Source organism: Pteropus vampyrus, unplaced genomic scaffold (genome assembly GCF_000151845.1).
Source record: "Pteropus vampyrus isolate Shadow unplaced genomic scaffold, Pvam_2.0 Scaffold323, whole genome shotgun sequence".
Lineage (NCBI taxonomy): Eukaryota > Metazoa > Chordata > Mammalia > Chiroptera > Pteropodidae > Pteropus > Pteropus vampyrus.
The window spans coordinates 1,063,544-1,078,638 of NW_011889104.1; the positions used below are offsets into that span (position 1 = coordinate 1,063,544).

Genomic DNA, 15,095 nt, shown 5'->3' on the forward strand with positions numbered 1-15,095 from the left:
TTCTGTGAGCATCACCTTTCCTGATGCTGATGGCCAAGGAGGGAGATGGTGGTGAATTAATTTAGTATTAGAATGGAAAGCATTGAAGGAGAGAAAGAGGAGATGGAAATAGTTTGAAAGATGAAGCTATGACTCACACATTCGGCAGATACTGAGTGAACATGTGTTGACTTGAACTTGCCTGGTACGCGTTGACCTTTTCGTGCCTTTCTGGATTAGAGTGTTCCGGTTCTGTTTGGCTGCATTTCCAGTGAGGTGACTGAATTTGCAGAGCGAGGCTAGGTGATAAAGCTGTAACCTTGTTTGAGGGCAATGGAGTAGCATCCTCCGTGACTTGGTCTTACAGTGCAGACCCCTGGGTGTGCTGCTCCCACGGAGCAGACTAGCATGGGCTTTCCTGTGAGCCTTGACTTGCACCTGCCTCTTTGAGGAGAGCTGGGCTCCCGGCAGGGCACTACCTGCTCGTCAGTGAAATGAGAGGACATGCAGTGCTAAATTACCTCCGAGGGCCCTTTTAGGCACTCGCGGTTCAGATGCTTGTAGATCTGGGCTGCAACTAAAAGATCCTTTATCATGTTATAAAAAATTAGAGGATATTCTCCTTTTGCGTTCGTCAGCTTTAGGCTATTTTCTCTTTTTTTTTTAATCAAGATTAAATTATGTTCTCAACTTTGTGACTTTGTTGTTTATTGGCTGTCACAAGAGGGTTCTTCTTATGATTCCGGAAACATGCCAGAGACCAGGCAGCACCGCATTGGGGAGGGTCTGGGCAGCTTCCCAGGCCTGGTAGCCATACCAAGTGGCCAGCTCAGGGCCAGTGCCATCCCATCCTTTCAGGGCTGCCTGCTCGTCCACACCACGTTCTTAGAAACTGGAGGGTAGTCACACAATACACAATCTTTTCATAGGTTCTAAAGACTTATTAATTCTGTTGGCCATGGAACGCTTAACATGTTTTTGTCTTTATAGTAGCTATTAAATTTTCTGTAAAGACATATTCTTTTCCTGGTAGGTCCTTCCATTTCCTCTTCCATACATAATTTAAAAATTCTTTTATGTTCTTGCCCTTGTACCAATGTAATGTATCCTCTAGAGCAGGGGTCCCCCACCCCCAGGCTGTGGACCAGTACTGGTCTGTGGCCTGTTAGGAACTGGACTGCACAGCAGGAGGTGAGCATTGGGCTAGCAGGTGACGCTTCATCTGGATTTGCAGCCGCTCCCCAGCACTTGCATCACCATCTCAGCTCCACCTCAGATCATCAGGCGTTAGACTCTCATAGGAGTACCGATCCCTGGTGCCTAAGAATTTGGAGACTGCTGCTCTAGAGTAAATAAATTAAATGGCCAAGTAGGTGGTGGGATTCTCCCTCCTTCCCTCGTCTTTCTCTCTCTTCTGAGTTGTGTTTTCTTTGAGCAGAGCTCCATCTGACTGTGCTAACGCACCATGTGACTTCTGGGAAATCACTAACTGCTGCTGTGTTTGCATTTGTCCAGTGAAGGTGGTGACCCAGATTGGGCTGTGGTTCTTCCAGCTTACTTGTGGTTAGGAGACATCTGCAGTTCTCCTCCAGGCTCAGACTTGAAAGATCGGATTTTCTAGGCACTTTATTTTGTTCTGACATCTTATTCATTAAAGTTGCTTGGATGCTCTAGAATACCTTGGCTGTGGTTCGGTTCCCCATAGTTATGGGTACCGAGATACTTTTTACTCATTGAGACAGAACTAACCTGAAAAACAAAACAAACCCCCCCACAATCCTCTGTTAAAACATCGAGGCATGTCATTAGAAAGTGGCACAGACAGACAGAAGGAATGAGTTATTAGTACAACATAGGTACTACTTGGTAAATTTTTAGGGGTGTGTGTGTGTGTGTGTGAGAGAGAGAGAGAGTGATTATCTAATACTTTTACTTTTTAATTTCAGAGTTATATTTCTCAAGCTGGCTCACTGACCTTGCATAATGACCTCTCTTTGGCTGCGTGTATGATTACAGCCATGATTCTTTGTACGGAAAGCGTGTGTGAGCTGGTCATTTATACCTGCTTGTTCTGAGTGAGCCTAGAAGTAAAAATGTTTGTAAGTCACATTTACAGAGACTTAAGGCACTTTAAATGGCCCTGTCAGAGTGTAGTATAAGCAATGTCATTGTATTTTGCTGGGCAGTTTAGATATATTTTTAAAAGAACCTCTAGGATTATCTGTTCTCTTGGTATTCTCATGCTTTTTAAAAGAATTCTTATAGTAAAATACACATTCAGCTGTGAGCACCGAGTGTCAGATTTAAGTCTAGCCCAACCACTTGCAGTGGGGTCGTTTCCGATGTCCAGTGGGTTCTGCTTTGTTCTCCATCCTCTGGCAGATTGAGGGAGAAGGGAACACTGGAATCAAATTGGAAGAGCAAGTGTTCCCCGTGCAGCTCTGGTGTGCCAGGCACATGCCTGCTGGGTGCTTGAAGAACAAATAGTACTCCATGGGGCTAGGAGACGGGTGGGAGCACCGCCTAGTACCAGACCCGGTGACTGAGGACCAAGGGGAACAAGCAGGCTGTGAAATTTTCCTCTTAATTTTTTTTTAATTTAAAAGGTAAAGGTAATACATCCTCTATGGGGTTTTTTTTTCCCCCTAAAGAAAGTACAAAATAACCACACCTACAAAAAACCTCTAATTTTTAAGAGATGCATCTAGAGACATATACTGTCAAGTGTGGGGATATATTCTTTTGAGTCTTTTTGAAAATTTGTATTATAAAATTGGGATCAGTAAAGTTCACTTAGTAAAGTATCGTATACATTTTTTAATGTCCCCAAATTGTCTTTCCATCCCATGACTTTTAATAACTGCATAATATTCTACCACCCAAATGTGTCACGTGTTTGACTAGTCTCCTAGTCTGGGGTCTGTGGAGTGTTTCCAGGTTTTTCATTTGTTTGGTGTTTTTTTTTTTTTTTTTTAACTATGTAAGTGATGCCGCAGTAGTTATTTTTATGAATAAATCTTTGTTTGCTTCCCCAATAATTCCTTAAGAATAATCCTAAAAAGTACAAATTCTGTGTCGTATAATATGGATATTTTAAATCTTTCGTATCTATCAGCAGTACATAGAGTGCATATTTTATTGTTCTTTGCCAAAATTGAGTATTATTGTTCATTATCTAGCTTTGCATAATTTTAATTTAAATGTAGTTATGCATCCTCATTAAAATAGAAATAGGGTTCTTTGCAACCACTAGTAGCAATAAACAGTTTACTAGAAACAAATCTCCTTCCAAATAAATGAACAGCTTCAGAATGTCCAGTCTTAACCACTTGGAATAGTTGCTTTGTCCTGCTTTCCAGGTCCATTTGACTGTACATTTTAATACCTATTTAATGTTTCGTATGTTGCATTTAAATGAAACTTTTTCTTTCAGTATAATAAACCAGGGAAAAAATGGAAGGTTATGACTCAGGAATTTATTAATCAGCACACGGTGGAACACAAAGGAAAACAAATCTGTAAATACTTCCTGGAAGGGAGATGCATTAAGGTAAATTCATGTGTCTTGCATGGAAATACTCTACACTCATTTAATTATATTCTGGGACAACAATATAATTTGTAGAAATCGAGTTGTTTTTTTTTTTTAAAAAATGCAGTGCTGACTATGTGGCACATCCTGTTAGGAGTGGATTACAAGTATTAAATGTTTTAGTCTTTATTGTCCCCATTATAAACGTGGCCACACCAGAGGGTTAAATAAGTCCCCACAGTAACTCAGCTGGACATGGTGAGTGAAGGAGGACCTAGGGAGAGTCCTTTGAGGTGACCTCACTGCTCTGCCTCTGCACAGAGCCATGCCCAGCATCTTGGGCACGGACTCTAAGGAATGTTTGAATTATTATTAGCTCAACATTAATGTTTGAATTATTATTAGCTTATCATTAAATTATTAGCTTATCATTTAGCTCATAATCAACCATAGTTACACTGTGAAATGCCACAGAGAACATTCAGTGATTTCTTTTTTTCTTCTTTTTTTTTCTTTTTGTGAACAGGGAGACCAATGTAAATTTGATCACGATGCAGAGTTGGAGAAGAGAAAAGAGATCTGCAAATTTTATTTACAAGGATATTGTACCAAAGGAGAGAACTGCATTTATATGCATAATATCCTTTATTGGAAATAGTTAACCAAAATATTGACGTTTGAAAGCATCTTTGAAGGTTTTAAAAATCATAAGTTAGAAAGCTTAGTTTGTTTTTAAATTAAAATAGCACATTACATCAACCAGGTCAAGTCAGCCTTTGTACTTCCAAAGGGCAAACTGAGTTTTATTCTTTAGGGAAATGAAATAACTTCCCTTTGGAAAAAAATCTATGAAATAAAGGTACTTTATATTTATTTAATGTATTTAGGTACTTTATATTTATTTAATGTATTTAGCTTCTAAGTATTTCAAGAGACTGTGCTTCCTGAAAGAGTAGTTGACACAATATTTATGACTTAATTATTTTACTTAGGTTCATAAGTAATAAATTATCATTGTTGAATATTATAAAACCAAAGTCTCATTAAATCTTACCCCCCCACACCCGATGATAAACACTGTATATTCTTTCTTAGGAAATCTGTACATTTTAAGTACTCTTGCTCCCACCCAAATTGATATCTCACTATATGTCTGTAGTCCTTTAAAAATATGTACATAATGTATCTTTCTATATGAATCCCCTACCCCCAAATGTCTAGCTGGTTACTCACTACCATTCATGACTAATGGAGCCTCCCCCAACCCCCACCCCATCTGAAACTCCATCATTATCATGAAGAAATGTTATATGCACATTTTTGTTCCAGACTTTGTGTTTGGCTCTGTGGGTCTGTTTGCCCTCATGTCTGTGTTGCTTTGCTGTGATTGTTTCTGTCTCACCAGCACATTGTGATACTTGGAAGATACTCACATTTATTTTTCCAGAAACATTTTAAAATAGTCTTGTCTAGTTTGAAAAAATAATATAAAAAAGAAGGTAAAAAAATCCCTGTAACCATAGACCTAATGTAAAAACAAAACCATACAAATACCAGAGGAGTACATAGGTGGGCTTTTCTATAACTTTTCCAAGTATGACTTAAAATCCAGAAACAAAAAAGAAAAGATTGAAAATTTGCCTAAAAAAATCTTAAAATTTGCATAACAAAAATATGTCACAAGCAAAGTAAAAAGTAAATAATAAAATGGGAAAAGTTGTTTGCAACTTATATCACTTACAGGAAGGTAACAGCTTAATGTATGAGTTTCTAAAAATCGAGAAGAAAACTGAGACAAAAGATAGAGATGATTCACAAAAAGAGAAATGCAGATGGCCCTAAAACATGTAAAAAGATGCTCAATCCTCCTCATAATAAGAGAAATGCAATTTAATCGATGCCCAGAGATACCATTTGCAGCTATCAGATTTGCAGAAATCCAAAAAAATTTAAATATGACAGCAAAATTTGTTAGCAGTGCTGTGAAAAAGTAAATTACACTCAGACCTTGTTGGCGGGAATGCAAGAGGCTGCACCCTAGTGGAGGGAGTGTGGCAGCGTCTAGCAGAAGCGCACAATCCTGCCATTTGCACATTCTGATGAATTAATGGGTCTGGGCAGCGTTAAGGACAGCTGCTAACTAAAATCCTTAGGTGAAAAGTCAGTGAGAAACTTTATAATTGATGAATCGGACTGATGACACCTGCACCAACTGATCAGCCTCAGCACTAAAAAAACAACCGGACATTAAATACCTCTAGCGTGGTGCAGTAGTAGGGAGTGTTCAACACCTATGAAAATATTAAAATTAACAGATAAATGATAAGAAAGTAGAAGGGTAGGAGACTTCCTATAGGTCAGTAAAGGGACTTGAGAGAGATGTTAGCTAGATGCCATTTGTGGGTTGTGTCTGGCCCCTGATCTGAACAAGGTAATTATAAAAAGACATTTTTTGGAAATGGCCTGAGAAATTTGTATATTGACAGAGTAGTAGGTAAAATGTATGTATTAATTTTTCAGATTAATGATAAGGTTTTTGTTAAAATTATTCCTTATTTGTTTGTAATAAATATGGAGATATTTACAGGTTAAATGTATTTGGGATGTGCTTTGCAACATCCACGTGTCTTTCAAGGGTAGTTGTGAGGAGAGTGTCACAGAATTGTCAGGCGATGAACATTGTTGAGCTCAGGTAGCCCACATGAGGGAGGGAGTTCACCATGTTATTCTCTCTGCTTTGGTATGTATTTGATAATTTTCATACTGACTTTTTTAAAAACCCTGAGTAATCTCATTTTCAGGAATAGCCATGCTAACAACATGGCTTAAAGTCTTTCGGGTAATGTCCAATGCTAGGGGGCGAATATGTGAGGAGATGTGTACATGTCTACCTATTTCTACACACAATTCCTTATAAAAATACGATCCAGCCAGGACTGTAAAATTATATATTTTTATTTAACATTTACATCTTTAATTTATATAGTCTATTTTAATATATGAGGTGCAGTAAGAAGCTTGTTTTTTGCCCAAATGGTTAACTCATTGTCTCATCTTCACTGATTAAAATGTCATCGTGAACAGAAGAGCCTGAATTTCCTGGGCACACAATTCTGCTTCTAGACCTGTTACACTAGGTGCATTTGATCATTATTCTTTGTAAGAGTACATTTGATATTTAGTAGGGCAGAGAATCCTCCTTTCTTCATCAAAATGTTAGAAGGTAGGGGACCTCCTATAGGTCAGTAAAGGGACTTGAGAGAGATTCAGGAAAAAGAAATAACATTTTTTTCATATGTGATATATTTCTTTAAAAATCAGACACCTTATTGAACTTTTTCGAAAGCTTTCAGTCTGTTTTTTTTTCCCTCAGAGTCATACCATCAGTAAATAATAATAATTTATACTTCCTATTTAATTTTAATTATATTGGCTACACGTCCAGAATAATGTTAAATAATACTGATCGTGGCAGATGTAATACACGCTTTGAAAATAACACACTTTTGCTTGGGCTTGTGGCTGTAGTTTTTTTTTAATCAAGTTAAATATATTCTTATTTTCCTAAGAGTTTTTTAAATCACAAGAGGATTTTGAGTTTTCTCAGTTGCCTTTTGCAGTTGCTAAGAAGATTGTATGATTTTCCTCTTTTGCCCTTGTAAGTGTGATGATTGCAGTAATAAAGCGCCTAAAACCACCCAGGAAATCCCTGAACATACACCACCTGAAAATGGTGTATTTGTCACTGTGCTTCTAGGTTTAATATTTTCTTTAGAAGTTTGTCTCCAAAACCTTAAGTAAGATTAGTCAGTAGCTCCTACAGTGGGGTTATCATGATGTACCAAGCCTATCATTTTCTTCATAGGTGTAAGCACTTGCTACACTTATTTGTTCTGTGTAGTATTTTATTTCATTATGGAAAGTAATAGGGTTTTCATAGTTAAAATACTATATAGTATTTGCTATAACCACTATAAATGTTTTTTCTTTAAAAGGTTTTCTAGTTTTAATAGAGTAAGAGATTTAAAATTATTCTGAATATTTTGCTATATAACTAAGATATTTGATCTTGAAATAAATTATCTGATGTGATGATAGGAAATTCAGTACAGGCAATACAATTTTATGGATTCAACAGAGTTATGTTTTTTTGGTTTAAAATATTAGAGTTTGATTTTGTTTGGTCTGTTCCTTAATAATTTTATTTACATGAATTTCCATGCAAGTTCTATCACAGTGGAGCAAAATGTTACCAAGGAGACAAGTGTAAATTTTCACATGATGACCTTACTAAAGAAACGAGGAAACTTTTGGACAAAGTGAGTGATCCCTCTGCACCTCCATTACTTGTTAGCTCTCTACAGAGTCAGTTGCCTTGGATCATAGTTTCTAAATCTTATTTTATCAAACTACTGAGCAGTCAAGGACTGGTCATTTAATGTTTCATTAATACAGTGTATTAGAAACGCAGAAATATCAGGCTGGGAATTGAGAATCTTTTATTAATACTTGTGATGTTAGAAAGCTAATTTGCTTTGAGAAATATCTTATTCTTCTTTGAACCTCATGCTCTTGATCAAAACCGAGTTAGCTGTCTACAACCCCTTTCAACTTACGTTTTCCTGTGAAGGAAGCCAGTTGGCCAAAGTCTTCACAGCTTTGGATATGGAGAGGAAAGTGTGCTCTAACATAGTCACCTTTGCCCGTTGCGTTCAGGTGTTGAAGGCGGAGGAGGGGCGTGCAAGCGAGGATGAACGGGAGCTGGCGGAGCTCCGCAGGCACGGCATAGCTCCTCTGCCCAAGCCGCCCCCAGGTGTGGGGCTCCTGCCCACCCCAGCCGAGCATGGCCCCTGCGTCGACCCCGACGACGACTTCCAAACTGAGCTCTCAGAGGATTTCAAGAAAATTCCATCTCTCTTTGAAATAGTTGTAAAGCCCACTGTGGATTTAGCGCATAAGATTGGGAAGAAGTAAGTTAAGGTTTTTCACAAATGGCGGCACTTTGTCCCCTTGAGATTGTCCTTAGGGAATGAACTCGTGCCCACATTACTCTGGTCTTTAAGTTTCGTGGAGACAGCAGCGATCTGGCACCGCCATCACCTCCTCACTTCCTGGTCCCCGCCTCTGCCCCACCATGGCCATTGCTTCATCTCGGGACCCCTAACACCACCCTAGGTGGCAGCTCTAGGAGAGCCTGCAAAACACCTGTCTCTGGGTGGTAGGGTTGGAGGGGATTCTTACCCATCTTTGCCCTTTTCTGTGTTTTTCAAGGTGTCAGTAATGAGTAAGTTTTAGAACAGCTGAGAATACAGTCAAGAAAACAGCTAAAGGGAGGCAGGCGTGGGTGCTGGTGTTTCCTTATAGGGCACCCAGAGACTGCTGCGTAGAAACAGGAGTCTGCTCTGACTGAGAAAAACACAAGAAACCAGTGTATCTAGAAATGTGGCGCTCTTGTTTGCCTCTCTTCTTGGCACTAAGAAATGGTATCCTTTCCGTCTGCAGGCCACCAGCATTTTATAGCAGTGCCTCACCACCAGCTCCACAATTTCAGGAAGGCAGTCCCCACCCTCAGCATATCTGTAGTTCCGGGTCCAGTCCAGGCCCTGGGCCTACTGTGTCACAGGGACACAAGAGCCCTGTGGCGCACCCAGGCTCCCCTGGACATCATCCGTGTGCCGGATGGAGCCCACCTTTGCCGCCTGGCCCACCTGGACTTGGAGGACCTCACAGCCAACCCGGAGTCCTCATTCAGCCGGAGGCACCTTTGACTGCGCCAGGTCTGTGTGGTCCTTACCAGGGCCCCGGCCTTACAGAGCGCATGGCAAGCGCACCGGGGGAGAACCACCGCGCACCGTCTCACCTGCAAGGGCCCAATGAGGGGCCGCCCAGTGCAGGCTTCGAGCCCCTGCAGAGCCCCGCTGAGTTCTATGAAGGCTGCCACCCGCAGGGCACAGCGCAGAGTCTGCACACACCTGGCAACTCCGGCGGTGAGTTTACCTCTGGAAGCAGCCCGGTTCTGATTTAAAGTACTGAGTCCTACTTGTCATTGAAAATGTGGTAAGAGTGTATGTTTTAAATAAAGCGAGGTAAAATGTGATGAAATCAAGACCTTAAAATATGTTTTAAATTTAGCCAAACATTTGTAACAGTGCGCTAGGTAACTTCTTAACCCATTTCTCGTTTAGAAAAAAAAGTGCCACTTGCTGCCTGCATTGATTTAATTTTACATAGACGCTCTTTGAGGCTGAAGCAAATCTGAATGGTTTTCAATGTGAAATAAAATATGAAAACTGTTCTTGAAGTTATTCCTAAGCAGAACTTGTCTCTAATCCTAAAGTAACAGAAGTGTACACATAAATAAAATTCATCAAATGACTCTGGCTAACAGCTGTTGGAGCACAATGTTAGCCTCACGGTAGGAATGCCACGTTTTCTAGGATCTGACATTTCAGCCATTGGGAATTACTATTTTCATAAATGGAAATACCACTACTAAAAACAGAAAGCTATAAATAGAATGATGTCACTTGTTTCCAGAGTCTATGGCTATACTAGAGCGATGCAAAAGGAATAAGAAAAGCAAGTTATTTCGTGGTAGACTATGGGGATGAGGCTAGGACTGTGATCTATGAGTTATCTTGGGTTAAACACTGCAGCCTCAAGCGCCACAGGCGAGTATTCTCAAGGCAAATGGAAAATGGGTTAAAATATGCATGCTCACACAGTAACTTGAAAATCAAATGTCACCGTTATTAGAGCTTCAATTCCTTATAACTCAACATAGTTCTCTGTAGTGGGGTTTTGTGCTAAATCAGCACCTGTCTCTTCCTGTGTTGTGTATATAGATGGGATGTGGCATAGTGACTTTGCCCGGCATCAGCCCCCCATTGTCCAAGGCTCACCTCCCGGTGGGAGTGGATATGATGACAGCAGCAACATGACAGGCCCTCGCCCTCTGCCTGCGCCAGGTCTCCCCGCAGCGGTGCAGAGAGCTCTTTTTGTCAGACTTACTCAGAAATACCAAGACGATGAGGAACTAAGCTTCGCCCAGCCTCGGAGGACACCAAGCAAGGAGGAAGGTGTGTCAGGTTAATCTTATGATGGCTTCTCACCCGTTTGGGTCTCTCAGCCCCTGAAATGGTCTTGACCAGGGCAAAGTCTGAGAACAGAGTTCTTCTGAACTGTTTGTAGTTGGCCTCGTAGTGCCTGTCTTCTTGGAGTCGTGGCATCCAGGACCATCGGCACCTTGGCAGTCAGCTGCAGAGGTCATGGGTAGGCCTGGAGCCCAAGTGCTGTGAGGCCGGGGCAGCAGACTGGCCACTAGGACGCTTTCTGGTTCAGGAACTTTGACTTTGACTTTTAGGCCCAGTTTGAGATGACTCAATTATTAGAGAAAGTTTTATGGGCATAGGTTGTGATGTCAGGTTCTGCCATATTATGAAAGAACACAGTTTTTGATATGGAAGATTATGTGGCGACACTAAATTGACCTGAGTGTTTTGATAAATGGATGGCAATTAGGTAATTCAGTTAAAGAGAAAAGCCTGAAGCACCCATTGTCATGAATTACAAAATTGATATGCTTGTCCACTTAAATTGTATGAATAGCTATACAAAACTAGGTAATAGTAGGTAACTACAAGCTATTATGTGAACATTATTTGTTATATTTTCATAGAAGGTAGTATTACTCTATGTTTATTTACCACCACAGGGAAGTGAGGGGTTCCTGATGAGTTATTCCCTGTGCAATTTATCTTTACTCCTTTAAATGCTAAAACTTAATTTTACAAAACAGCCATTCATTGGTAATCTTGCTATAAAGTCTTACAGAGCTTTTACATTTTTGTAAACAAGAAAATTAAAACTTTTCTAGGTATAAAATTTTATACTCTAATATTAAACAATTACAGATGCTTTATGAGGGTTATTTTCTCCATACAGAAAAGTCTTTACTGGCTAGGTTTTTTTTGTTTGTGTTTCTTTTTATAAACTTTAGTGCCTTTACAAATCTTACCTGTCCATTGATAAAAAGCTGCTAATCATCATTTCCTACCTAATACCTGCTTTCTGCTGGCCTGTCTCTGCCATCTGCTTCCCTTCTGTTCCACATTCATTCTCATTCCAAAAAGGATTTATTCACTTACAAAAGATATTGATATGAAAGTAAGAAGAAAATAACATCTTACCTATTTGGGTCAGGTAGCAAAATCCTATGAGGAGTGAAGTTACTCTACAGAAATATTCAAAGTGAGTCACAAGCCCAGCTCTGGGCTTCTGGAGGCCAGAGAGGAGAAAGAAGCCATCTTCCCAGAGAGACACTGAGACACCAGTAACACTTTGCCATTGTGACATAGTGTGCTGTCTTTAGGATGTTAGCTTTTTTTGCTATTTCCAGTTTAAGCTAGTGTGTTCACAAAGGCCACACATCTGGAATTGTAGAAAACATGCCGGAGAGGCTCTGCCTGCCCCTCATTTGCTCCTTTCCATTGCTTCCTAAACCATCGTGGTGGTGGTTTTGTTTGCTTTCCAGATTTTTTTTTTATCTTTCCCTCACTGTCTTGATAAATCCAGAGCATAAGGGTTGTTTGAATTAAAGAGACCCAAAACGCTTTAGTATTTCTTTCCCAGAGTGTCTCCCTCCCTGACCTGTCATGGCCAGTTGGAGCAAAAGGCCCTGACTGTCTCTGCTTTGAGGACACTGCTCTGTCCTGATGTCACAGCTCATCCTGTGTGGAGTGTAAAGACTGGCTCTATCAGTCCCGCACCACTTCTTACCTTATTCTGGGGCTGAAACTGGCGTCTCTATGATACACTTTCTTGGAGTTAGACTGCATTTATTTCAGAAACAGTATGTGTTTTTAGTCTTACTTAAGGCCAGATGCAAATGCTTCATTCTTTGTAACAAGTCTCTGTCTGCATTTAGATGACACCGTTAACTGGTACTCCAGTAGCGAGGAGGAAGAAGGAAGTGGCGTCAGGTCCATCCTGAAGACGCTACAGAAACAGACAGAAACTCTGAGGACCCGGCAGCAAGCCCCCTCAGAGCTGGGCCTGCGTGCTGACCCAAGGCTTGCTAAAGAGAAGAGCCAGGGAGGCCCGGCTGTGGACCCCCGCCTGAGGACTGTGCCCAGGCCCGACAGTAGAAAGCCTTGTGAGGCTCCTGCCCGGGGCCTTAGGCTTGCGTGGGACCCCAGGAAACAGCGGGGAAGTGGGGGTGGGCACATAGGCTGCTCAGCTGGGCTAGCAAAGTGCGGTTCAGGTCACGTAGAGGCTGGCACCACAGTCACACATGGGAGAGGTGAGGAGGAAGAGGAGGACGCAGAGAGGGAGCTGAGAGAGAAGGCTTCCCTGATCCCGCTGGACCCTGCCCCTGGGGCCGTGCTCCAGGACCCAAGGTCGCAGCTGAGGCAGTTCAGTCACATCAAAATGGACATTGTCCTCAGCAGGCCTGCCTTCTCCAGGCACGTGGTGTGGGCCCCCGAAGACTTGCTCCCAGCCCCTCTACCGAAGCCTGACCCTGTGTCTTCCATCAGCTTACCGCTGCCCCCTTTGATAGCCGACCAGAGGCTCAGCAGGTTGTGGAGTGCAAAAGGCGATCTGCATCCCGGCCCAGCATCTGCGGAGTCAAAATCAGCAGCCAAAGCCACAATGAACACAACAAACAGAGACAGCTACCTGGAACCGTTTGGGGACATGCACAGTCCCACAAGTAAGTTAGGAGACCCCAGACTGCACAAAAAGTGCGACCCCAGACTTCACAGACTACACAATGCGGTGTCTCAGCAAGCAGGCCTGAAGGAGTCCCATGCATCCCAGGGCGCCCTTCACTTAGCCAGGCTGGGTCCTGGTGCCTCACAGCCTTCCGGGGCAGGAACCAGCTGCAGTGGGCCCGGGGCTGGGCCTCCATACGCCTCTAACCTCGCACCTTCTGCTGGCCTTCCACTGAGGACTCCAAGTCCAGTTCTCAGGGGCATAAGTTTGTATGACCCTAGGGAACAGGGTGCATCACCTCCACCAGAGCCAGCAGCAGGAAATGCAGAGAACCAGAGAGAAGGGGGTGATTTAGAAAATAGTGACAAAAATGAGCCTTCTCCGGGAGAAGCGATCCTGCTCCAGAAAAGCACTCCAGATGGGGAAGTCACTGTCGATGGGCCGGTGGACCCACAGGCAAATGATGTCCCCAGGAGCTCCTGTGCGGGCCAGGTCCCCGCCGTGCACAGTCTCCCCATCCAGGCGTTGACAGGCTTAATTAGACCCCAGTACAGCGACCCACGACTGGCAAGGCAGCCAGGACAGCCAAGCCCCAGCCCCGACGATGACCCCAGTAGGGAGACAGATGACAAGTCTCTGAAAGAGGTTTTTAAAACTTTCGATCCAACTGCCTCACCGTTTTGCTAGCTATTGTGTAGTGATGCGGTTCTGTCCAGTCTCGTGGCTGTTGTAGTCCTCTGCTGTTTTGTAACTGGTTTACCTCTATAGTTTATTTATTTTTAAATTATAAACACTTTTCAGCTGCTAGCATCAGAACCACATGAAGTTATACCCTCTAAAGCCTGTGGTATTTTATACGATATTTTTATAACTTTAAGAGACTGCAGTAATTGACCTAGACACCCGCGTATCATGCTAGCTTCAGTCAGAGTGCGTTTATTTAATTAAGCATCATGAACTCTGCGCCCCGCCAAAACACGTGCCCGTTGTCCTCACGGTCACTGTTGGCATAGATGATGTCCACTTTTATATGGTTGTTTCAAGCAATATGATGTATGTTACTTTTGGGAACCAGTGTTTCGACCAGGATCCTCTACGTTTGTCAGCACGTAATTGTCTAACATGTAGTGCTGACTGCGGGCTAGAATATGAGATGAAGTAGAATGCAGAGCAGTTCATGTTTAAGGGCATCACTTTTCTTAGTGTGGGCAATATTGGTGTAAATGAAGCATTTGAATGTCCTATCTTTTAAAAGTATTTTATTGTATCATAGAAGTTGGAGATATATAGATTGTTTTGCTAAAGTGAAAAATTCCCAAGTTCTCTGACATAACTTTCTAAATTTAATTTTTCATATTAAATAGTTATGAGTTACTGCTGTGTCACATTGTGATGCTTATGTTTCAGTGTTTTTTGTCTTTAGCAGCATAATTTATATGACTTTTTCAAATGATGTAGCTGCAATGATTGTATTCATCATGACCTTCGCAATTTTTAACAAAATTCTAAAAGATCCAGTGAGAGTCTGTACAGATCATTGCATTGATGATGTTTTAAATGTCCAGGTTCTATATTTTTTCTTAAATAGGAAGAAAACACAGAGAGCTGCGCCGCTGCCGTCGAAGACTCTTTCAGACCTCAGGGGACTGGCGCCCTACACCACAGGAGGGGCTCGCGTACCTGTAGTCTGGAAAGCTCCTGAATTGATTAGCAATTGTGTTTTCCTGAAAAATAATGTATATTCATTCTTGTGTATTTCTTGCCATATAAAATGATGGCAGCCCTATTTGTTTTACATATTACTTAAACCGGAAACTCAGGACTGCACTGAAACTCATGTCTTGAAACAGAGGTTTATGACAGTGTTTGC

General features: G+C 41.7%; 1 protein-coding gene across 1 annotated transcript in view; it reads left to right on the forward strand.

Annotated features, from left to right (window-relative positions):
* The window catches only part of ZC3H6 (zinc finger CCCH-type containing 6), a 44,232-nt gene extending 29,633 nt beyond the window's left edge, over positions 1-14,599 (forward strand). Inside the window, exons 5-11 of the mRNA XM_023521914.1 lie at positions 3,407-3,529; positions 4,038-4,149; positions 7,721-7,830; positions 8,228-8,481; positions 9,014-9,498; positions 10,357-10,590; positions 12,438-14,599. Of these exons, the coding sequence (XP_023377682.1) occupies positions 3,407-3,529; positions 4,038-4,149; positions 7,721-7,830; positions 8,228-8,481; positions 9,014-9,498; positions 10,357-10,590; positions 12,438-13,912 (2,793 nt within the window). The 3' untranslated portion in view covers positions 13,913-14,599. The remainder of the gene's footprint in view (positions 1-3,406; positions 3,530-4,037; positions 4,150-7,720; positions 7,831-8,227; positions 8,482-9,013; positions 9,499-10,356; positions 10,591-12,437) is intronic.
* The last annotated feature ends 496 nt before the right edge of the window (positions 14,600-15,095 follow it).